The 26,020-nt window shown below is 40.1% G+C and overlaps 2 protein-coding genes and 1 pseudogene across 4 annotated transcripts in view; 1 reads left to right on the top strand and 2 right to left on the bottom strand.

Annotated features, from left to right (window-relative positions):
* PM20D2 (peptidase M20 domain containing 2) overlaps nucleotides 1-396 on the bottom strand; it is a 48,600-nt gene extending 48,204 nt beyond the window's left edge. For all 3 annotated transcript variants that reach the window (XR_003550522.1, XR_003550523.1, XM_027774505.1), the window contains exon 1: nucleotides 7-396. Coding sequence is in view for 1 of the 3 variants with exons in the window: in XM_027774505.1 (XP_027630306.1) it covers nucleotides 7-246 (240 nt within the window). In the remaining 2 variants the exon portion in view is untranslated. The remainder of the gene's footprint in view (nucleotides 1-6) is intronic.
* Nucleotides 397-6,161: 5,765 nt separating this feature from the next.
* Nucleotides 6,162-12,176, bottom strand: LOC102497155 (putative ATP-dependent RNA helicase DDX10; annotated as a pseudogene).
* A 3,010-nt stretch (nucleotides 12,177-15,186) lies between these two features.
* Nucleotides 15,187-26,020, top strand: part of SRSF12 (serine and arginine rich splicing factor 12) — a 28,037-nt gene continuing 17,203 nt past the window's right edge. The window contains exon 1 of the mRNA XM_014590436.2: nucleotides 15,187-15,337. Coding sequence (XP_014445922.1) covers nucleotides 15,187-15,337 — 151 coding nt within the window. The remainder of the gene's footprint in view (nucleotides 15,338-26,020) is intronic.

A 26,020-nucleotide genomic window follows, 5' to 3' on the forward strand; every position in this document is an offset into this window, starting at 1 on the left:
GTCGTCCGGCTGCACCTCCCAGGACGAGGCCGGTGGCTCGAGCTCGAAGAACTCGGTCAGTACGCGGTGGGCATGATGCTCCTCGTAGGCCAGCTCGGGCTCGCTCCAGATGGCGCGACTCAACGCCCCCAGCCGCTCCGCTGCCTCGTCGATGCGCTCCGTCGCGCGCTGCTTTAGCAGCTCCAGCTCCAAGGCGCCATGGCATGCGCCCCCCTCCAAGGGCCGCTCCTCACCGGGTCTCATCATGAGCAGAGCCCACTAACTACAGCACTCGGCTTGCTCTCAGGTTCGCGAGTGGCGGACTCCGCGCCTGCGCAATCGCCAAGCGGTCGCGACAACCCCGGGGACGTACGCCAGTAGGCCGCACAGCTCCGCAGAGGCCCGGCCCCCAGCGCCCCGCGGGTAGCGCGACCCGACGCGCCCCCTGGCAGGTGCTCTGCCCCGGGACAGGGTCGGGGGCAAAGCGAAGACCGTGCTCCAAACCCGTCTTTTCTCTTCCAAATCTTTGTCTGCCCGGGCTTTTCAGTCATGCTCTAAAATCATTGTTACTTTTCCCTTGTAACTTGGTTCTTACGACAGCAGAATGAGGATAGTTTTATTTGTTCATAGACGCCAAAGAAGACCAAGTGAAATTTAGTCGTCTTCAGCGAGTGTAGATAACCCCAGCTAAAAAAAGGGGATGGGAGTAAGGGGGTATACATGTTGTACAAAGCACACACACGTTCGGTATTACCCTACTTTCTTCTCTTTAAGATGGTTTTATCTATTAATAAAAACTGTAACTACTCCGTACAGTTTTCTCATTAAAAATTTATTAATGTGTAGATTAGTTCAAGGCTATACAGTAAGTCCTTCATATGAATCTGCTATTGTAGTCTACTTAAACAGAGTAAAAGTAAGAATTTAAAATGAGGTTAAAAAACAGAGATAACAGACTATGGTAATAAATATTCATATTGCTTTGTTGATTTCAACAGTTGTTTTGAATAGTAACAGCTTTGAAAAGGAACATATGACTAGATTGATTTGTAATTGTAATTGATGCTGAATTTAAGTAAAATGATAGGTGCAGCTGGTGTTTTAAATTACCCAGTGAAGAAATTCAAGATGTCATACTCTTGTTTTTCTCCACAGTGAAGTACAAAGTCAGAAAAATTGTTGATACACCTGTTAATAACACTGCACAGGCTTATATTGAGGTTTTCCACATATTCAAAGCTTTCACCTGCTCTTCATACTCTCTACCATCTCTTTCCTTCATTTGTCACAATCAGGTTAAGTGGAACACAATATACTCATGTACTAAACCAAATGTATGGGGCGGGGGGGCTAACATAGTTGAAACTATCAACTACTGTTTGTACTAGTCTATATGATAACAAGGCCAGAGTAAATGTCACATTCTAATCTGAAAGCACTTTTTTTAAGTTAACACACTAAAAATCCAAGCCTACTGGCAACAAATGTGGTATTAAATTTCTGAACCCACCTTGGTTATAATTAATAGACCTTACTCTGGTATACTTCTAATAAAAATCCTTTCTGTGGGACCAGCAGATGGTGTTACAATTAGGTTGCTGGACTCCCACATAGTCGACCTGGGTTCAAGTCCTGGACCCAGCAGCTTAAAACTCATGCCAGGCATGTGTTGCATGTGTGTTCAAAATCCTGAGAGGATAATGAAGGAGTAGGAATTGTGGCATGGCCATGCCCCAGGGGGTGATTTCTTGCTTCCTGTCTCTCTGTCTCTATATCTCCAGTGAGAGCACACACCCTGTAGCAAAAAATCTCTTTAAAAAAAAAAAACCCTCCTATATCTATGAGATTCAATGTTATTATGCTCAGTTAGCTTAAAAAAAAAAAAAAAGGAGGGAGGCATGTTAGAGTAGATATGATAAGTGACATTTGTGCAGCACTGACTCTGTGCCAGGCACTGACATAAATGTTTTATAGGTATTAACTCATTTAATCCTCACACAAATGACAAGGCTGCTAATGTGATTATTTATCTTCATTTTACAGATGAATGTTCAGATAACACAGCAAGAAAGCAGTAGACCCAAAGTAGGGGAGAAGCCAGAGTCTGGCTCCAGTGGCATGTTTTTAGCTACCATGCTTATATAAACAGACACCCAAATTCATAAATGCATCTATAGTTTATCTGTTCATAACAGATCTCATGACAATTACTCATTTTGAATAAATTTTACTGCAGCAATGCTGCCTACTAAAATTAGTAGAACACATGTTTATATAAATGGTTGATAACAAAAGCAATTGTGGTTTTGCACCATGAGTTTCAAGTCATTATAACTAGGCTCAAGCACATCTTTATTAATCAAAATAGAAAACATTACAATCAAAACATTTTTACCAATGAGAAATAAGTTTGTTTATTCCTGTAGCATGATTATCTGTGCTTCAGGACTAGACAAACTCTTAGAAAACATCTGCTGCATCCTGCTGATTGTGGAAGCATTTTCCCTGCAAAAAAGTTATAAAGAATTTCAACCACCAAAGACTCTCTGCCCAGACTTCACCCTCCTGCTCCCCAGTCTAGCCAGCAGTCAGGATAACTCAATCAGCAGCCATCTATATTTGAGTTCCGAGCAGCCCCATTCAGGGATTTTGACCACTGAAGACTCTCTGCCCCAACTTCACCATCCTGTTCCCATTCTAGCCAGGAATCAGACTGCAGGTCACCTCCTTCTGCATTCCTCTGATTGCTCAGATTTAACTCCAAGAAATAGGAAAAAAACATAATCCATCAGATGACCAGAAACCACCACAGAGGCAAAAGAAATATGAGAAACGAAGAAAATATATCTCCTCTAAAGGAAAAGAATAACTCCTCTTCCTCCACAAAGAATACAAGGGAACTCATGGAAATGTCAGATAAATAATTTAAAATATTCATAGTGACAAAGCTAACAGATGCTAGAGAATAGAGACAGCAAACTCCAGAAGATGAAAGAGAAGAGACACCAAGTTCCAGAAGGTGAGGAAGTTCTTGTATGATCTGAAAGAGGAGATACATATCATAAAGAAGAATCAAACAGAATTTTTAGAAATGAAGGCTGTAGGGGGACCAGCAGTTAGCGTAATGGCTATGTCGCTGGACTCCCACGTAGTCGACCTCGGTTCGAGTCCCGGACCCAGTGGCTTAAACTCATGCCGGGCACGTGTGTGTGCGTGCCCAAGATCCCGAAAGGAGAATGGAGGAGAAGGGATTGCGGCGTGGCCGTCCCCCCTGGGGTGATTTCTTGCTTTCTGTCTCTTTGTCTGTCTCTGTCTGTCTGGCGAGCGCACGCACCCTATATCAAAAATCTCTCCAAAAAAAGAAAAAAAAAATGAAGGCTGTAATACAGGAAATCAAAACTTGCCTTGAAAATATCAAAAGCAGATTAGAGCATGCAGAAGATCAAATCTTAGATGTAGAAGATAGAACCTCTGACCCAGAAAAATTCACCAAAAAGACTGGGAAACTAACCCCCCAAAATGAAAATAACATACAAGAAATACTAGATACCATTCAATGCCCAAACATTTGGTCATTGGTATCCCAGAAGGTGAAGAAACTAATAAGGGCATTGATAATCTATTCCATGAAATCCTGGGAGAAAACTTTCCAAACCTAGAGAAGCATTCAAATATCCAGACCCAAGAAATACAGAGGACCCCACATAGAATCAACCCAAGAAGATCTTCTTTAAGGCACATCATAGCTACATTGGCCAAAACCACAGACAGAGACAAGATACTAAAATTGGCAAGTTACTTTCAAAGGATATCCATCCCATCAGGCTAATGTCAGACCTTTCTTCAGAAACAATGCAGGCAAGGAAAGAATAGAAAAATATATTCGAAGTGTTAAGTGAAAAATAATTTCAACTAAGAATACGATACCCAACAAGATTATCTTTCATATGGGAAAAAAAGACAAAAACATTCTCAGATAAACAAAACCTGAAAGAATTTACCAACACCAGGGACCAGTAGTTAGAGTAATGGCTATGTCGCTGGACTCCCACGTGGTCGATCGCAGTTCACGTCCCGGACCCGGTGGCTTAAAACTCATGCCAGGAGCGTGTGAGTGTGTGCCCAAGATCTCAAGAGGAGAATGGAGGCGAAGGGATTGCAGCATGGCCATCCCCCCTGGGGGTGATTTCTCGCTTTCTGTCTCTCTTTCTCTCTCTGTCTGGCGAGCGCACACGCCCTATAGCAAAAACCTCTCCCCCCCAAAAAAAAAAAAAATTTACCAACCCCAGACCAGCTCTCCAAGAAGTGTTGAAGGGAGTGCTATACTAAAAAAGCTAGCGTGAGATATATGGTAATAATAGTACAAGAAACAACCAAGAGAATGGCCAGCCTAACAGTAGGGACAAGTCTGGAATTGAATGTTAACTTCCTTCCAGAGTTTAAATGGAAAGATCAGACCACAGTAACACTGAAAATTCAATAGAAGAGAGATTAATTATGTGAGTCTGAACTAGTGAAATAGATTTTTTTTACTTTAGACTAAAACATTACTAATTTTCTTCAATGCTTTAATTTGCATATTTAAGAATTTTTGTCTTCTCTCGAACTGTTGATATATTCATCTACCTAGTATACCTAACTGAATCCTAACCTTTTTGCTGGCTTTAAGTTTTAAGCAAATTTCTCTTAATATTTTTTTATTTTTATCTATTAAAACTATTTTTTGAAATAAAAAAATGCATTAAAATACCGAGTAATACCTACTTAATCAATGCAGTAAGCTATACAGCCCAGCAAGGTGCTACTTTATAGTTTGTTCACTTTACCCACTGAGGTTTATGCCTCAGACATACATTCATAAATACATATATATCAGCTGTGCTTGCTATTTAAAGTTTTTCAATTAATTAAGATCTTTAGTGAATCAATAAAACGTGAAAAAAAAAAGGTATGGAAAACAACTGTACATTACCAGAGACAGTGTGGGAGAAGGGGGGGAGTTGGCAGAGGGTGAGAGGGAACCAAGGAGGGGAAAATAAAGCAAAATATATAAGGAATAAGAAATAAAAAATTATTTGTTGATGATAACATGTATGGTAATATCCTTGATTGAGCAAATACACAATGTATACTGGATGGAAAATCTCATTTTTATACTGTATCGATGTACAGTGAATGACTTAATAAATAAATAAATAATAAATTTTTAAAAGTCATTGAGATGTTTGAAGAAGTGGTAGTTGGTTGTCAAGAAATCAGGTGAACGCAGCAGTTAAGTCAAGACTTCATGGTTCAATTTGTTCAACTTTTGAAGTGTTGGCTGTGCAACATGTAGTCAGGTGTTGTAATAGAGAAGAAATGGGCCCTTCTGGTTGACCAATGCCAGCTGCAGGTATTAACAGTTTTTGGTGCATCTCCTCAATTTACTGAGCACACTTCTGATGTAATGGTTTTGCTGGGATTCAGAAAGCCATAGTGGATCAGACCCCACCAAACAGTAACTATGACCTTTTTTGGTGCAATTTTGGCTTTGGGAAGTCCATCCACTGAGCTGGTCACTGATTGTCATAAAAAATTCATTTTTCATTGCACGTCACAATCTAAGTGAGGAAAATCCCTCCTGTAAGAGAAATGGTTCATAGAATAAGAGAACACTATACTTCAAAATGACTATTTTTTTAAATTTTATAGGAAATATATTTATTATTCATCTCAATTCAAAAATACTCGTTCTTGGGAACCAGCAGTTAGCGTAATGGCTATGTTGCTGGACTCCCACGTAGTCGACCGCGGTTCGTGTCCCGGACCTGGTGGCTTAAAACTCACGCCGGGCGCGTGTGCGTGCGTGCCCAAGATCCCGAGAGGAGAATGGAGGAGAAGGGACTGCGGCGTGACCATCCCCCCTTGGGGGGTGATTTCTCGCTTTCTGTCTCTATGTCTCTCTCTGTCTGTTTGGCGAGCGCACGCGCCCTACGGTGAAAATCTCTCAAAAAAAAAAAAAGATAGTTTGAAGGTCCTAACTGGTTGTCTCCCTGTAACTGGTTACAGAAATAATAAACTCCTTTCTCCATCCTCTGTCTCTCAATTCATTGACTGCAAAAAGCAGCAGCTAGACTTATTTGGGTATTAAAAAAAAAAAAAAAAAAAAAAGCTTACCTCACACCATACATTACAAGCTTTTGGTCTCTTTAGAGATATTAAATACATTAAAATTATGAACAATTTTGTTTAATGGTAACATAGAAACTTCTGTAATAATAAGCAAGACAGGATGAAAACAAAAGCTCCAGAACTTGCCAGTAAAACAAAGAATTTCCGATGATGAGTGTAGAAGCCCAAGGATAAAACCTAACAGAGCACATGCCAGAAAATGGGATCAGGAAACTGTAAATATCCCTTCACTCTGAGTATGCTCTGTAATGGTGCAAAACAAGTCCCGTGACAGAGGCTTAGAGATCTGGCTGTTTCTGTCCAGAGAAGGTGTCTTTGGGGTATGGAACTCAAGGTACCTAAGTGCCCCAAAGTTAATTGGCTTTCATCTTCTTTCTTTCACACACAGTCATAACCAGAGGCTTTAAGGAGAAGGTAGATGTAGGAGGTATTTAGCTTTGACTTTTAAGCAGATGTAACACCAGCTCTTCATCCTCTGCTAAGGACAGGCCTGTATCCAAAGGCTCTAGGCTTTCCCACTTGGCCTTCTTTCTTTCTATTACGACTTGCTGGTCCCACGTCTTCCACTTCGCTGTTATTTCTTTTCCTCATTCCCTGCTTCTTCTTAGTATCACTTATTTTATTTTCCATATCTTCACTAGCTGATTCTTCAGAGCTTTTGTACTTATCTGGATCAGGAAGTGTGCTTGGATCAAATCCACCATCATCATCATCACTCCAATCCAAAAAGGCTTCTTCTTCATCTTTGGTCTATGAAATACAAGGGAATTCATGGTTTAAGAAATTAGCTGATGAATAAGAGTTTCACTTCTAGACCTAAACAGGTACCCCTCTAACTGACATCCTCATATTAGAAGCCTTCTATTCTGGTATGGGCCTGTATGTGACTTTTAGGACCATAACTATTTGCAAAGAAAACAAAAATCTATGTCATTTCAAAAATAAAGCAAAATAAAATATGATTCACAAAGTAAATTGCTCTCAAGTTCCTTAAATTCAATACAGGGGGAAATTGTCAGTGTTATTATACTGATGGAACCCAATTATCAAAAAAAAAAAAAAAAGATAAAAGTTGTTCTAGTTTTCCCATCACAAGTTTGAAAACTCATTTATAGTGAGAGGTCTTTTAAATGAAAATACAAGTACAAAATTATTAAGAACACTGGGAAAAGGTGAACAACACCGAGAGAAAGGAAAAGGAGTAATACATGTGAGGGGACTGTGTGGAAGAAGTTAGGATCTATCCAGACTGAAGCAAGTAGACAGGCTGGGGAGCTGTCTCTTGTGGCTAGTTTATTTTTGTCAAGAACAAGATATTAAAATAGACTTACTACACATTCATGTTACAAACATCACTTATAATATTTATTTCTAGTACATTAGTTTTGCCACCTAGTAGATATAAACTCAAATAAGCACTGCCACATGCATTTAACTGAATTTCTAAGTACCACACACAAAAAGAAGTTCTACATTTTTCTCAGTAACCATCCCTATAAACTTTTTTCATATTAGGTAAGACAAATTTCAATGATTCCTTGATTTCAAAAAAAATTAATAAAGTTTCACCATCCTCTTTGTACCTGGCAGTTCTCCCTGCTCTATGAATATATGTGTTGGCATCCTCTGGACAATCAAACTGAAGAACCCAGTTTACATCAGGGAAATTCAGACCCCTGGCTGCAATATCAGTAGCAAAGAGTACTGCAGCTCTCTTGCAGACAAATTCATTATAGACTTCCATCCTTCTCATCTGCTGCTGTCGACCATGGAGAGCAAAGATAGAAATACCAGGACGCAGTCAGCAGAACACTTGGTACACTGAACCTCTTTACAACTCGAGAAAAATACAATACTCTTCTTCTTCAGATGGCTTTTCAAAAAGGAATACAGCATTCTTATTTTTTGCTGCAGGTCACAAACTATGTAGTTCTGTTCCAAAATGGCAGGAGTGCTATATTTTGCTTTTTCATGAACCCAGACATACTCAGGGTTTTTCAAACTCAAGCGAGCAAGGTCCTTTACAGATTTGGTTTGTGTTGCTGAGAAAAGCAAAGTTTGTCGTTTCTTGGGAAGATTTTCAATAATAGCATTCATAGTATCAGCAAAGCCCATATCCAAGATTCTATCTGCTTCATCAAGAACTAAAAAAGGAAAATGCAATTTGAATTTTTAAAATATACATTAGGGTAAATGAAATGTGGTATCCTGGCCTGGATCCTAAAACAGAAAAAGAGATTAGTGGAGCAGCTGGTGAAACCTGCATAAAGTCTGGGACTTAATTTACACAATGTACCAATGTTAATTTAAGTTTTGACAAAGCAACCATAGTTATAATAAGATGTTAACAGAAAAAAACTAGGTCAAGAGTATATAAGAACTCTTCCTATCACTGTAATTTGTCTATGAATCTAGAGTCTTCAAAATTAAAGAGAGAAAACAAATACTGATTCTGGAACTAGCAGGTACTAGTGGGATGAGGTGGCCATCACCCCTGGAGGGGGTGACTTCTCGTTTTCCCTCTGTCTTATCTCTGGTGATACTGGGCTTCTTGCAAACCTTTCAACCTTTTGTTTTGTTTTGTTTTGTTTTGTTTTGTTTTGTTTTTGACAAGAGGAAATCAGAAAATCTTGAAATTTCATTTACATTTATTTTCTTGTAGTTCTGCTTAAGACGGCTAATACTCTCGCGCTCGACTTGCCACTCTGGCTTCTTCAGCTGTTTCCTCAACTGCTTCTTTTGGTTCTGCCTATGGCTGTTTTTTTTTTTTTTTTCCAGCGATTGAAGCTCCGCACTGGGTCTGGTCGGGCTCCTGGGCCCCAAGAGTCAGCAGTTTTGCCCATCGCAGTAGCGATGGCTATAGCCAGAATCGCCCCTAGACACAAGACGCCTAAGGCCAGGAGGAGGTGCGGCACTCAAAATGACTATTTTTTAAAGAGATTTTTACTATATGGAACATATGCTCACCAGAGACATAGAGAGAGACAGAGAGACAAAGTGAGAAATCACCCCCCAGTGGGGATGCCACACTGCAATCCATTCTCCACTCTCCCCTTGGGATTTTGGGCACTCACGCACACTTGCCTGGTGTGAACTCAAGCTGCTAGGTACAGGGCTCAATTGTAGTCGGCCATGTGGGAATCTAGCGCCTGACTCCCTACACCACCTGCTGGCCCTCAAATGACGATGTTTGTTTTTGATTGTCCTTCAGCTCATGAGGCACCCACTTAACGAGGTTTTTTCACCTTTCCAATTTATTGCAAATGCCAAAGAGGTCGACATTGAGTTCTTGGACAACTTTTCACGTAGTTATAATAGGATCAGCTTTAATGATTACTCTCAATTGCTTGTTGTCAACATCCAGAGGCCAGCCACTACACTCTTCATCTTCAAGGCTCTCCACTACTTTGAGAAACTTCTTGAACCACCACAGCACTATATATATTGGTGTTGATGTTGCAAGTTGTCTCCACTGCTTTACAACCCATTTTGAAGTGGAACAAGAAAATTACTCGGACATCATTTCCATGGTCTAAAATACAAATAGAATAAACAGCAAATAATAAGCCATTAGCAAAAAAAATCAAACAAGAATTGAACATTAAAACAATGTATAACATAACCACATTTATTTAAGAATGTATCCAACATCAAATGGCAAATTTCAACAACGCAAAACTGCAATTACTTTCACACTAACCTCATATTTTTTTTTCTTTTAAATTTTGCTATAGAGTGCATGTGCTTGCCAGAAAAAGACCAAAAGAGAGCAAGAGGGAAAGAAATGACCCCCTAGGGAAAATGGCCATGCTGCAATCTCTTCTTCTCCATGCTCTTGGGATTTGGGGCACACACACCCACACACCCACACACATGTACACATGCACACATGCACACACCCCAGGTGTGTTTTTTCATCTGCTGGATCTAGGACCCAAACTGCACAGTCAGTCATGTGGAATCCAGCTGCCTTAATAACCACGCCACTGGCTGGCCCTTGACTACTATGTTTTCAGTTTAACAATATTTAAAACCTAATAATAATAATAATAATTAATAATAATAAAACCTAAACAATTTGCTCCAGAATGAAATGCTAGCCAATGTGTGATTTAGGGGCTGCCACTGCCAGCATGCAGAATAAGCAAAATGCAGTGACACTCTAGTATATTGGTCGTTTAGAAAGCTCTCTAGCTGAAATACACATGTATTTTGCACTAGACAGCACATGAAGAAATCAATCTGTGCTAAAGGGTTGGAACTAGTGGTTGTCAAATGGCAGAAAGCAGAGCACTAAGAGAGTAGGTCAGTGGAAGGTGACTTTTGGTCAGCAGTGAAGGAACACAGAGGAGCTATACACACTGCTAGGGAATTAAAACTCTATCCCTTGACCCAGGCTTGGTGGCACAGGTGATAGAAAGCCGAACTGCAGTGCTGGAAGCCATGTGACCAATCAGAGTTTGTATTGCTGGTTGCCCTGGAGCACACCAGGCAACACAGAGCCTAAGATCCTGACAAGCTGGAGGGCTGGGAGAAGGGAAATCTGGCATAATAAGACTCTGTCAAAGTTCTCTTGCACACATGCTTGTTCTCTCTCATGAATAAATAAACTTAAAAAAAAAAAAATCTTTTTGGAACCTGCAAGTGGTATGGTGGTTAAAGTGCTGAACTCCCACATAGATGAACACAGTTCAAGTTCGGAACCTGGCACCTTGAAAATCATGCCAGGTACATGTGCATGGATGCCCAAAATCCTGAGAGGAGAATGGAGGAGAAGGGATTGCAACATGGCCACCACCACCCCACCCCCTAGGGTCATTTCTCACTTTCCCTCTCTCTGTTTTTCTCCAGTTAGTAAGTTAGTACCTGTGCCCTATGAGAAAAATCTAAAACATAAGAAAAGAAAAAAGCCCTTTATTAAATTAGTAAACTATTTAATGTAATTAAGCAGAAGAAAGTTAAGAATGGAATTTTGTTCTACAAGAACAATTGATGACTATGTGGAGGATGAATAGTAAACAGAGCTTTCGGTCTGACACAGGTTGATAGGTTCCAACGAAGTCTGAGGATTCCAGAAACATTCTATAGATAGAAGTGGACAGACTCGATATCTGATTGAATGTCTGTGTTTGAGAGAGAAGGGTGCTGTGGATAAAAAGAGGAACAATAACAGAGGTGTCTAGTAGTAACAGCTAGGAGGTTGGTAAGTCATTAAACAAAATAGGAGTGAAAGGAGAATGAGGGGCAAGCTGATGGCCATGCATCAGGTGTGTGGGGAACAGGTGCATGTGGCATCCAAGAGCAGACTAGCAGGGGCACTAAAGAATGTGCATCTGTACATTCTTCTATGTGTAATGGCTAAACTTGGAGGAGTTTTAAACCATCCAGGGAAAATTTTAAGCTGGGGAGGTAAGCATGGAAAACGAAATGAAGAGAATGAGCAATCATGCCTGGCAGATCCATGCTTCTGTTGGGTAATGTCCTATTACAACTTGTTTCAGGTTCTGTGTTGATTTTTCCAAGTGGCCTGCAAAGCAAAGGCAGCTATTTTAAAGCCCTGAATGTTCTGGTACTCAGTGACTCGAAGCTCCCTTTGGCTTCACTCCCTTTGGCAGTGAGATAGCTGCTCTGCTGTCCACAGCCATTCCTGGAAATGAGGACAGGAGGTTCTCTCAGAGGACAGGCGTCTCCTTTGCCCTGATTCCCCAGGGCCTATACACAACAACATTGCAAAGGTGTAGCCCAGCTTGTGGTAGACAAGAAAACCTCTCTCCTAAGGTTACAGCTCTGTAAGGTGTCTGGAGAAAGAGTAGGCTCTCCCCGTCCCCATTGATCTGACCTCTAGGGCCCTGTACAGTGCTTGAGAGACTTTAAGAGATTCCTGCACTGATCTCTCAAGCAGTGTGTGCACTTTGGCCATGTGTATACCAAGTTAATGACTACAAGTTAACAGTACCTAGTTAATGATGACTTTTACTGAGCTTCACTGTTTGCACCACTGCAGCTAAGCTAATAATTACCTTCATAAAGGATTTATTTCTCAAACAACCCCGTCATTTCATATTACATAGTTCAAAGTTGCTAGCAGGACATAGTTCAAAGTTGCTAGCAGAAATGGATAGCATAGATAGCCACATGGTGCTTAAAATCTTTAAGGTGTTGTATGGAAAGAAAATTTTATCAAGGATGTGGTAAGAAGAACTGTTAATAATAAAAATATGTGTAGTCTAAAAATATATAAATAAAACATCTGGCAATTAGAGGGACAACAGCAAAGAACAAAGTAGAAATTTCTAATGAAATGCATTAGGAAAATACAAATACAACACTCTTGACTGTCTTCCATATGAAGTACTTTTCCGATTCTGCCTTTGCTACAAAGTGAGAGACCAAAAAAATGAAAGAGAAATTATTGGAATCTTCTGACTAATCAGAAAAGATAGATAAGCCAATGTAATCCTTCTTACTAGTGAACATTAAAAAAAATTTTTTTTTAGCCTTTTACCTAGTGATTTAACAGCCATTGATAATTAAAGCCTGTGTTCGCATGTGCATTATAGGCTTTTTTCTTTTTAAGATTAATTTTACTTAACTTTATTTATCTATTTATTTATTTATTTGACCAGAGAGGGAGAGAGTGAAAGAGAGAGAGCAAGAAAGTGAGAAAGCAACCTGCCAGACCCGGGACTCGAACCACCATCGGCCATGTGGGAGACCAGCGTCCTTAACCATCAAGCCACCTGCCAGTCCGTAAATGTTTTCTTAAGTTTCTTTTTTTTAATTGCCAGAGGGCATATGCACCTAGAGAGAGATACAGAAAGAGAGAGTGGGGGAAAAAACACCCCTCAATGGGACATGTCTAAAACCACAGTCCGTTCTCTTCCATTCACCCACCCTGTCAGAATGCAGGGCAAGCACACATATTTGCCCTGTGTTTTTGAGCCACCAGAGCCAGGGTTCAAACAAAGGTTGGCCACGTGGGATCTGGCTCCCTTAACCACCAGCCTACTGGGCTAAGTTTATTTTATTTATTTCTTCTATGAGACAGAGAGAGAGAAACAATACCCCCAACAGGGTTTGAACACTATCCACCTCCAGCTTTTAGCCAACCGTGGATCGTGGGCATGTATGTACCTGGCATACTTCAGGAGGTTTCTGGACTTGAAATCCCATGTGGAATTGACCCACAAAGCATCACATTTCAGGACCAGCAGATGGCGTATTGGTTGTGCCATTGGTCTCCCACATGGCTAATCACAGTTCAAGTCCCGGACCTAGACGCTTGAGACTCAAGCCAGGTGCATGTGCATTCATGCCCAAAATCCCAAGAGGAGAATGGAGGAGAAGAGATTGCTGTATAGCCATCCCCACTGGGGAGTGATTTCTTGCTTCTGCTTCTCTGTCTTTCTCTGTCTGGTGAGCACACAGCACATAAAAAAAAAAAACAAAAAAAAAAAAAAAAAAAAAAAAAAGCACCGTGTTTCATTTCACCACCATCTGGCCCCAATTTAAAATATTTATTGTTGTAAATATGACACAAAATAAGCCTATGACAATTGATTAAATTGAAACTGGAGCAATGCTAGATGATTCTACAGAGAAGTGCCAGCAAAAATCTCAAAGACTGAATGAGACCAAAAAGATGGCGTAATGGTTATGTTGCTGGACTCCCATGTAGTTGACTGCAGTTCAAGTCACAGACCCAGCAGCTTAAAATTCATGCCAGCATGTGCGTGGGTATACCTAAAATCCCGAGGGGAAAATAGAGGTGCGGCATGGCCATACCCAACCCCTAGTGGGTTATTTCTCACTTTCTCTCTGGTGAGTGCACTCACCCTATGGTCTCTTTAAAAAACAAAAACAAAAACAAAAACACTCAAAGTCTTCAAATGTCTCCATTTCTCTGAGAGCACGTGATCTGCAGGCTATAAGGGGATGAGGAATGATAATCAACTGTAGGGATAGTTCCTAGCTTAACTCGTAATGGCTAAGATTTAGCTGTTGGCTGTTATGGTAGTAATTGTATTCTTACACTATGACATTTTTACATTGCTACAGTCTGGTATAATTTTTTTTATTTTAAAAATTAGGTCTTCAATAAGCATAATAAAAAGAGATAATATACGTTTTTAGCTTAGGGTTTACACATTGAAAGTGAAGTCTAAGAAAACAAACTAAACACATATAAAGAAAAGCCAAAAGTGCTAATTCATTACTAACCTATTTGTTTCCATTAATGGCTAAATTAGTTTTATGAAAGATCATATTAAACCTGAGCTTCAGCACTGCTTAATAGGATCATCCATCGTAGCTGCTAATCCAACAGAATTTGATCTTCAAATACCTAAGGCTGTGAAATAAACAAACTTCACAGACTTGAAGTTAGGTTCCAGTTCCAAACTCCAATTTTTTTTTTTTAAGTGTCAGAGTATGCACTAGCCAGAGTGAGAGAGAGAAAGCACCTCCTAATAGGTTATGGTTACAATGCAATCACTTTTCCTCCTCTTCTCTACTGTTGGGGATTTTGGGCACACATGTACACATGTCTGGCATGTTTTTCAAGTCACCAGGGCAGGGACTCAAACCTTAGTCAGCCATGTGAGATCTGACTCCTTTAACTACTAAGCCCTAAGGCCAACCCCAAAATTCTTTCTATGAAGTGTTTATGCTTCTTTAAAAATTTTGAGTACTAATCCCCATTTGTGGGACCAGCAGATGGCATATGCCATAATGGTTATGTCACTGGACTCCTATGTTGTCAACCACAGTTCGAATCCCAGACCTGGCAGCTTAAAGATCATGCCAGCGCGTGTGCGTGCATGCCCAAGGTGCTGAGAGGAGAATGGAGGAAAAAGGATTGAGGTGTGGTCATTCTCCTTGGGAGTGTGATTTATCACTGTCTCTCTGTCTCTCTGGCGAGTGCACACATCCTATACCAAAAAGCTCTCTCTCAAAAAAATTTTCCATTTGTTTCATTCTACATTTTTAAATCAATGAAAAAACTCCATAAGGGCTTGTTAGTTAACTTTGGTTGATATGGTATCCAAAACCACAATTATTAGTAAAGCTTCAGTAGATTCAGGACCTACATATGCAAAAGAATTACATCTCTGCTATGGTTTGAGTGTCCTCACCAAAACTCCAAAACTTAGGCTGAAACTCGACACCAATACACCAATGCTGAGAGGTAGATAGAGCCCATGGGAGTTACCTGGGGTGGGGTGGATCCCTTATTAATAAATTAATGTCATCTCCTGGGAAAGAGGACATCACTACTGTATCAGTTCCCACAATAGGGGGGTATAATACAGCAAGCCCAGTCTGCCACACTGTCTTTATACACACCCACGGGCCTTTCCACTTCTCTCAGCCACGTTAGGCCAAATGCTGGCCCCATACTCTTGGACTTTCCAGCCACCGGAATCGTAAGCCAGTTAAACTTTTGTTTATAAATCATCCAGTCTCGGTTAATACAACACAAACAAAGGCAATTGCTTCATTTAAAAAATCAACTTGGGCCAACCCTGTAGCTTAGTGGTGAAGGGAGCCAGATCCCATGTAACTGATCGTCATTCAATTGCCAGCCAGGGTGACTTTAAAAATACTCTGGGCCCGTGTGTGTATGTGTCCCAAATACCAACAGAAGGAAGAATACAGAAGGGATTGTGGTGTGGTCATGCTTCCATTATGGGAAGCTTTCTCTCTCTCTCTCTCTCTCTCTCTCTCTCTCTCTCTCACATACACCCTTTGGCAAATTAAAAGAAAAAAGAAATTATAGACTTTTTTTTTTCTTTTTGGCTATAGGGATCCATGAGCTCACTAGACAGAGAAAAAGTGAAAAGCATTCCCCAGAGTGGATGACCACACCACAATCCTTTCTCCTTCACTTCTCCTCTTGGGATTTTGGGCATGCATACATACACATCCAGCATATTTTTCAGGCTGTTGGGTCCAGGACTTTAACTGTATAGTTGGCCATGTGGGATCTAGCTGCCTTAACCACCATGAAACTGGCTAGTCCAAGAAACTATTAATATAGACTATTTTTTAAAAATGATTTTATAAATTAAAGTATGCAGATATATATGTTAAAAAATACATGGGTGATGGGACCAGCAGTTGGCATAATGGCTATGTTGCTGGACTCCTAGACCACGGTTCGAGTCCCAGACCTGGTAGCTTAAAATCACACTGGGCACGTGTGCAAGTGTGCACAAGATCCCGAGAGGAGAATGGAGAAGGGATTGTGGCATGGCCCTCCCCACTAGGGGGTGATTTCTCACTTTCTGTCTCTCTGTCTCTCTCTTTCTGGCAAGTGCACGCTCCCTATAGCAAAAACCTCTCAAAAAAAAAAAAATAGGTGTTAACTAGTTAGAAATAAATTGCACTGAATCAATAGAGCTAAACATGACTCAGTTGTTAAGGCTGTGTCTTGGTCAGTAAGACATTTTGAAACACTTGTTTATTCAAGAAGTTCTCCAGCTATGAACCTGGAAACCTCCCTCCTCCACAAACACACACACACACACACACACACACACACACGTGTCAGCCTCACAGAGCATCATGTTTCACCATTCTGTACCACCCGGCCTCCTGCATTCTCCTTTTGAACAGAGCCAGCTAACCAAGGGAGTGACATTACTCTTTAATTAGTACAGCCAGTGTCTATGAAAGTAGCATTTTCCATTTCACTACAGTCAGTTTCTAGTTAATTAGACAAGACTGAACAACTATGAGACCTGCCAAAAGGTGGGGGATACATTCAGACACCACTGACTCTAGTTGGAGGCTGGGGGTAGGGGGTGGAGTCCTGTCATTCCACCATAGCTCCACCACTCTCCCTTGTGGCTTCCAAAGGACCAGCCTGAAGCAGATTCCCTAGTGGTTTAAACCTCTTCAGTGCATTTGAAAACTAACACAAAGTTTTGCCTAGTAACCATGTCTCCACCAGCTCATAACAAACTTTTGAGACCTCTCCAGTTACACCTGTAATCATTCCCCAAAGGCCACCTAAGCAGGTTATCAGTGGATTAGTCAAGAGAAAAGACAGTTTCAATTTTTTAAAGGTACTGCCAGGCTGGCCCTATGACCTAGTGGCTGGCCCTATGGCTGATCATGGTTCAAGTCCCAACTCTAGCGATATGAAAAACAAATCAAACGTGTGTCTGTGTGCCCAAAATCCCAATAGAATGGAGAAATGGAGAAGGGATTGTAGTATCATTGGGTAGTACCTTCTCCTTCTCTTACTCTCTTTCACTCTCTACCCCCCTCTCTCTGTCTCCTTGTCTCTCTGTGGTGAGCACATGAGCTTTCTACAACTAAAAAATAAACAATAATTTCAAAAAGTACACTGCCATAATTGACTAGTGACCCTTCTTTTTTTTCTCTTTTTTTTTTTTTTTGATTTTCAGTTTACTATAGGGCATGTGCACTTGCTGGAAAGAAAGTGGAAAAGCCCTCCTGGGAAGGATGGCCAACCACAGTCCCTGCTCCTTCATTCCCTCAGGATTCTGGACACATACACATATATGCCGGAGTTTTTTAAGCCATGGGGTCTGGAACTCAAACTGCTAATTCAGCCATGTGGGATCTAGCTGCCTTGCCATCTGATATGTTTTAATTCACTGAAGTTATTATTTTTCATGATCCTCAAATTGTCCCATCTTTAGTCAGTGTTGTTTTGGGAATCTTTTTTTTTCCCGTTCAGTTTTTGTTGCAGGGCACATGCGCTCATCAGAGAGAGACAGAGAAAGACAGACAGAAGGAAATTGAGTAATCACTCCCCAGGGAAGATGGTCACGCCACAATCCCTCCTCTTCCACTCTCTTCTCAGGGTTTTGGGCAGTGCACCCATGTGTCTGGCATGATTCTCAAGCCATCGGGTGGGGACTCAACTGTGGGATCCAGCCTTGTAAGATCCAGCACTTAACCTCCATGCCACCTGCTGGCTGCTGGAATCTTTTTAATATGACCCCAAAAGCTTTTGACAGCTTCCTTCCAATAGGACAAATATTCTAAGCTAATTCTGTATATTTCCTGTGCCAGACCTGGAATCATTCATTCTTCCAACAAGCTTGGGTTCTTTTTTAAATAATTTTTAATTAATTTTCATTATTAATTTATACATTTAATCACTATACATCATTTAGATTGTAAAGAGACTTTAGCCAGTGTGACACACGAGCTGGGGTTCTTCTTAAGAAATGTTATCTAGGGAATATAGTCTGGTATCTAAGGCATGCCAGATGCTACTGGGCAGGTCACTTTTTCTAAGCCTTCTCAGTGGACAAAGTTAAGAATTTACTTATTTATCATTTACAGTGTGTGTGTTCACATGTGTGAGCAAGAGAGAGAAAAAGACTCAACAGGGTCCCACCAAGCCATGACTCCCCCCACTATACACACACACACACACACACACACACACACACACACACCATCACCTCAGGGTTGTGAACACCTGCACAATTGTCACATTTTCCCAGGCTTACTCAGGGATCCAAACCTGCTGCTGGGTATATGGCTTGCAGTGGACTTGTGTTACCAGTAAAGCAGCTGGGCAGAAATACTATTTAAAGGTGTTTTTGAATCACAGAGCCAGCCAGGTGGCATAGTGCTAAGGCAGTTGGATCCCATATGGCTGACTATGCGATTTGAGTACTAGACCTGGAGGCTTGAAGAACATACCAGGCATGTGTGTGTGGATGCCTAAAATCCCAAGAGGAAAATGGAGGTAAAGAGATTACAGTATGGTCAGGCTCCTTGGGTGATGCTTTTTCATTTTCCCCCTCTCTCTCCTTCTCTCTCTTTCCCATGAGTCACATGCCCTACAGCACATTAAAAAATTATATTTTTACATATATATATATACACACACACACACACACACACACACACATATATATATATATATATATATATAACAAGCAAGAGCTTTTAACTGATTTGCTTGTACCAATCTCTTCTACTCCCTCCAATTCATCTGCCTTATTCTATCAGAATCATCCTTATAAAACACAGACCTGGTCTTCTTCATCTGCTGCTTAAAAACTTTTGATGGAGCTCCATTTCCGAAAGAATAAAGCTAAATCTCCTTGGCATCATATACATGCACAGCCTCCCAAAACTGGGCTGCAGATCTCCATTCCAACCTCGTTAGCATTCCTCTTCCTTGCCTAGTCCAACAACACCACGCTGCTCCCACCACCAACCACACAAGCTCATCTAGTTTACTCCGCCTAATTGTCCTGCTCTGTCCCTAAGTGAATTTACACTCATCCTTTAATACATACCTCAAGCATTGATACCCTTTAAAATAACTCCAGGTCTCCCTCCATCACAGAGAACTAATCTGTTTCCTTTCTGTTTTCCATAATACTCTGAAATACCTATATGTAGCATTAATGAAATTGTATTATAATGATTTGTCTACATCTGTGTGTATCTCTAGCAAAACTATCTTCCAAAATTTAAGATACATACCAGTGGTGTTACTATAGTTTTATGTGTCACGCTGACACAGCATTGAATATGGAATTGTATAGTATGAGTGTTATTCCCTTTTTAATATTTTACGTCACAGTAGAGAGAAAGTTTTAGTTTAGTGCCAGTATGTCTTTAACATCTCTCTATTGGGTGGCTAACTTCCCTTTCATAAAGAGCACACCTCAGCCTTAGAACATTTGTAGATAAAATTGTCTAAAGTTACATGTTTTAATTTTTTTCCTTTTTAAAGAATTATTTAATTTATTTTAACTTGCTATAGAACATGCACACTCACCAGTGACAGACATACAAAAGAGAGAGAGAGAGAAATTGAGAAAGCAAGCGCCAGGTCCAGGTCTTGAATCATGGTGTGTTGAAGTCCACCTTAACCACCATGCCATCTGCTGCCCCCAAAATATTTTCTAATGATTACCTTCTTTTTTTAAAAACTTTTAAAGTTAATATTGGTGAGAGTTCTTTTTTTTTTTTAAATATAAGTGAGTGAATTTAACATGCGCATATTACGGTAAAGAGGTACATCTTTATGATAAAAACCCTGTAGGAAACATAATGTACTTAAATCTAGCAAACACCGGACTACTTCCTTGAGGATTAAGGAACACAACTTCTATTTTTCTCCCCAGTTCCTAATATTATTCTTAACACACAGTGGGCAAACACTACACATTTGACAAAATAAGAAGAAACATTCGCCTCCAGCCTCAGTTTAGGGAATGTATAGGTAAAGTGACAGGCCTTCTCTAAGATGATTTTTCTGAAAGAGTTATATTAGTTTGATCTCTCCTAGTTACTTTACTATTATACAAATGAACATTTACTTGATTTCTTTTTTTTTTAAGAATTATTTTAACTTTATTTATTTATTTTTAATTTGACCAGAGAGGGACAGAATGTGAGACAGAGAGAGTGAGAAAGCAAGCTGCCAGGTCCAGGACTTGAACCACGGTCAGCCATGTGGGAGTCCAACACCATTTAACCACCACTCACTTTATTTATTTATTTTTAATTTGACCAGAGAGGGACAGAATGTGAGACAGAGAGAGTGAGAAAGCAAGCTGCCAGGTCCAGGACTTGAACCACGGTCAGCCATGTGGGAGTCCAACACCCTTTAACCACCACTCCACCTGCCGGCACCCCATTTACTTAATTTCTTACAGCTAGAGTAGAGTGGAAGAGATTATATTCATAAGATTCTCCAACTAGATTGTGTGGAATGATGTTTTATAAACCAAAGTGCAGAAGCAATTAAAAAATGTTTATAACGCATTTATGAAAGAAGTATAGAAAAGCAATCTGTGGAATACAGGCCCATTTAAACCTTAAAGTCTTTGGTACAGCATAAGCCTGAGACTTTGGTTATATCCCACACCCTTCATGGTTTTTGTTCAAAAAGGCATTAATTTATTTTTTTTATTGACAGAGGGAGCATGCAATCAACAGAGACAGAGAGAGAAAGCACGCCTTAAGGGGGAGTGGTCATGCTGCAATTCCTTCTCCTCCATTTCTCCATCTTGTTAAGACTTTGGGCATGCAAATACACACACATATTTGGTGTGTCCCTCAAGCCAACATTGTTGGATTTGAACCACAGTCAACTATGTGGGCTCTGGCTACCTTAACCACTAGGCTAAGGGGGGCCGCCCATAAAAAGGCATGTTTCAGTTTGCTATATACAAGCTGTAATGCTACAAAAGGATGATAAAGTTTGCAATGTGACTACCGTCCTTTCTTCTTCATAATATTCTTGAGTTGATGTAAATAAGATATGGCACGTCAGTTGCCTGCATTATTTTAAATAAACCAGTGTAAACTTCTGATAAACTACCTGTAACCATCCCTCTTTTGCTCTTTCTCTTTATTGAACAAACTAGTTTTGTGACTGGTCCCATGGCCTAGTGGTTACAGGAGCTGGATCCCACATGGCCAACTATGCGGTTCAGGTCCTGACCCCAGTGGCTTAAGAAACACACTGGACACATGTGTTTGTGTACTCAAAATCCTGACAGGAAAGAGGAATGGAAAAGGGACTGCAGCATGATGATGTCCCATGTGGGGTGCTTTCTCCCTCTCTTTGTCTCTGTCTCTCATGAGTTCATGTGTCCACTGGTACACTTTATTTACTTTTTAAACTTTTTTTTTTTTTCAATTTGCAATAGGGGACATGCACTCACCAGAGAGAGAGAGAGAAAATGAGAAAGCAAACTGCCAGATCTAGGACTCAAACTGGCCAGCCATATAGGAGTCTAGTACCTTAACCACCATGCCACCTGCTGGCTCCACCCCTCACCCCCAGTCAATTTTAAAATGTAACTAATTAATTTTTCAAACATCAGCTTCTTGGTCACCCTTTCAATGAGTTCATGTATGGGAAACCAGAAGTTTGCTCCTCCTCTGTACAATTCGTTTTAAGCCCTGACTCAAATAAAACACTTTTACTTTATTTATTATGCGTCAGCCTTCTTTTTAGGTTATCACATTCTATACAAATCCCACATTAGGTGTCATCTTCAATGTTGTGCTACATTTTAAGAAAGAGTAGACCAGGGCAACTCTCACCAGAGATGAGCTAGCACCATCTGTTGATGGATGAGTTCACAGCAGAAGATGATGTTCACTTCCTGGTGATTTCATTAATCCTAATGCTTTGTTTCTCCAAAGTACTTTTTATCACGTAAACTTCAAGACACTCATACCTAACCAAGTACAATTTTTAGATCAATTCTAGTTCCCCAGTATGACAATTAAAAACAAAACTAATTAATCTGGGGTCTGGGACTGGAACAGCAAAGTCAACCATGTGGGACACAATGGCCTTAACAACCATGCCACTGGTTTGCCCTGCTCTGTGTTTTTTTTTCCTAATAATAAAGAGCATTAAAAAAATCATCTAACTTCCACATGGCCGACTGTACTTTGAGTCCCAGTTTGAGTCCCAGTTCGAGTCCCTGTTCCAGTCCCGGACCTGGCTTTCTTACTTTCCCTCTATGTTCAAATTAAAAAAAAAAAAAGTAGATAAAGTTAAATAAAATAATTCTTTTTAAAAATAATCTAACACTACCATCAGGTAAAAGAAACAAAAGGGGCTGGCAGGTGGTGTGGTGGTTAAGGGTACTGGATTTCCACATGGCCAACCACAGTTTGAATCCCGGACCTGGTGACTTGCTTTCTCACATTCCCTCTCTCTCTCACTCTGTCCCTGTCTGATAAAATTGAGATAAATAAAGTTAAATAAAAATAATTCTTTTAAAAAAGTAAAAATCAAATTATAGTGACTCTACCCAGAAGAATTATATTTATACGTTAACATACAGATACACACATATTTTACTAAATAGGTTCATAGTTAGATAGAGTCTAGTGAATTGTTTTTCCTCCACTTACTAATACATTAGGAAATGGTTAACTTTTTTTTTTTTGGAGAGGTTTTCATTATAGGGCACGCGCGCTTGCCAGACAGAGAGAGACATAGAGACAGAAAGTGAGAAATCACCCCCCGGGGGGATGGTCACACCGCAATCCCTTCTCCTCCATTCTCCTCTTGGGATCTTGGGCACGCACGCACATGCACCCGGTGTGAGTTTTAAGCCACCGGGTCCGGGACACGAACCACGGTCAACTACGTGGGAGTCCAGCGACATAGCTATTATGCTAGCTGCTGATTCCCTAGGAAATGCTTAACTTTAACCACAAACTAGGTCAAGTTTCTTTCTTTCTTTCTTTCTTTCTTTCTTTCTTTCTTTCTTTCTTTCTTTCTTTCTTTTTTTCTTTTTCTCTTTCTTTCTTTCTTTTTCTTTCTTCCTTCCTTCCTTCCTTCCTTCCTTCCTTCCTTCCTTTCTTTCTTTCTTTCTTTCTTTTTTGTCTATGTAGTAAGCTAAATAGTGATTCCAAAAAAGATACATCCAAGGTCTAACCCCCATCAAATGATCCTATATGAAAAAAATGGTCTTTGCTGGTATAGTTGAAGTTTTGTTTTTTTGTTTTTTTGTTTTTTTTAAGAGAGATTTGTGCTGTGATCTAGCCATTTGGGGAGAAAGGAAGATGTCCCACTGATAACTGGGCCTCCAGCATCCAAAACTCGCGTGAACAGCCCTTCTTCAAGAGGCAGACAGCTCCATGGCTCCTGTGATCTAGCCATTTGGGGAGAAAGGAAGATCCCCCACTGATAACGGGGCCTCCAGCATCCAAAACTCGCGTGTTTGGGAAGAAACCGACCATCCACCAGATGACTAGAAATCGCTGCAGGACCACAAGAAATATGGGGAAGCAGGAAAATACCTCTCCCACACGGGAAAAGGATAGCTCCTCTTTATCCACACACAGTTCAATGGAAATCATGGAAATGTCTGATAAAGAATTCAGAACATTCATAATGGCAAAGCTAACAGAGATGGAAGAGAAGAGAGACAAGGAACTGCTGAAGAGAAAGGAGAAAGGAGTTGAAGAGTTCCAGGAGGTAAGGAAATTCATGCAAGATCTAAAAGAGGAATTTCACACTTTACAAAAGAATCAGATGGAACTGTTAGAGATGAAGGCTATAATACAAGAAGTCAAAATCTCCCTTGAAAGTATTAAAAGCAGACTAGATCATACAGAAAATAGAATCTCTAATGTAGAAGAGAAAATGGTTGGCCTAGAAAAATCCACCGCGAAGACTGAGAAAATGGCCCAAAAATTTGAGAATAATATGCGAGAAGTACTAGATACCATCAAACGTCCAAACATCCGGATAATAGGCATCCCAGAAGGTGAAGAGACTCATAAGGGCATTGATAATCTATTCCATGAAATCTTACAAGAAAATTTTCCAAACCTGGAGAGGCACTCAAAGATTCAGACCCAAGAAATACAGAGGACCCCAAATAGAATCAACCCAAGAAGATCTTCTCCAAGACACGTTATAGCCAGATTGACCAAAACCACAGACAAAGACAAGATACTAAGACTGGCAAGAGAAAAAAGGCAAGTTACCTACAAAGGGTATCCCATCAGACTAACGGCAGACCTCTCATCGGAAACAATGAGAGCGAGGAGAGAATGGGAAAATGTATTCAAAGTATTAAGGGAAAAGCAATTTCAACCGAGAATTCTGTACCCAGCAAGGTTATCGTTCATTTGGGAAGAAAAGACACGAACTTTCCCAGATAAACAAAACCTGAAAGAATTTACCAGCACCAGACCGGATCTCCAAGAAGTTCTTAAGGGAGTGCTATGTCAGTAAAATTAAATGCAGACACACAGAAATAAGAGTTCAGAAACTAAGAAAATGGGCAACTTAATTGTAGGGCCAAAAGCTGGAGTTGAGTATTACATCCCAGATTTCAATCTGGAACATCGAACCTCAACAGATACAGAAGAAAGATTAAGTACATGAGACTGAACTGATGAAACAGTATTCTACGACTTGACTAAAATATTGCTGCTTTTCTTCTAAGCTTTGTTGTCTGGTTTTAAGGACTTTTGTCCTGTCTTCAGCTATCAATAGATTCATGTTCCGACTATTTGAACAGAATACTAACCTGTTTCTAGGCTTTAAGTTTCAAAGAAATATCCTTACCAGTTCAAAACTGCTTTTCTTGAAACCATCGGCTGATCTTGCTATTGAAAGTAGTTAGATTACTTATGATATTGTGTGACCAACGAAATGTTGGGGGAAAAGGGATTGAAAACAACTGTAGACAGCAGAGATAGTGTAATAAGAGAGTGGAATAGGGCAGAGGGCTAGACATGGGGTAAAAAACATATATATGAAAGTAGAAATGGAATATTATGGATGATAACATGCATTATTAAGCCACTATATAGTATATTCTAGATGGGAAACCACATTTAGAATGTTGTGATGATGCTCAGGGAATGAATGTAAATTAATAAAAAAAAAAAATTTTCAGAAGAAAAAAAAAAAAGGCATTAGAAATACCTATTTGATGACTGCAGTTAAGCTATATAGCCCTAGTTAGGTGCTACGTTATAGTATGTTCATTCTATTCACTGAGGTTTATGCCTAAAGTCAGTCTTGTGTTCATGGATATGTACATATCAGCTGTGCTTGCTATTGAAAATATTTAGATTTATTAAGATATTTAGTGAAACAATAAAATGGGGGAGGCATAGAAAGCAACAATAGATACCAGACACAGTGTGGGAGGAGGGTGGGAGATGGCAGAGGGTGAGATAGGGAATCCAGGATGGGAAAAAAGGCAAAATATACAGAAAACAAGAAATGGAAAATGATTTGTTGACAATAACACATATGTTGATGTGCTTGATTGAGCCAATATACAGTGTATTCTCAATGGAAAAATCTCATTTTGTATGCTATAATGATGTACAGTGAATGAATGTAAATAAAAAAAAAAATGTA

Source organism: Tupaia chinensis, unplaced genomic scaffold (assembly GCF_000334495.1).
Source record: "Tupaia chinensis unplaced genomic scaffold, TupChi_1.0 Scaffold000444_1, whole genome shotgun sequence".
NCBI classification, from domain to species: Eukaryota; Metazoa; Chordata; class Mammalia; order Scandentia; family Tupaiidae; genus Tupaia; species Tupaia belangeri.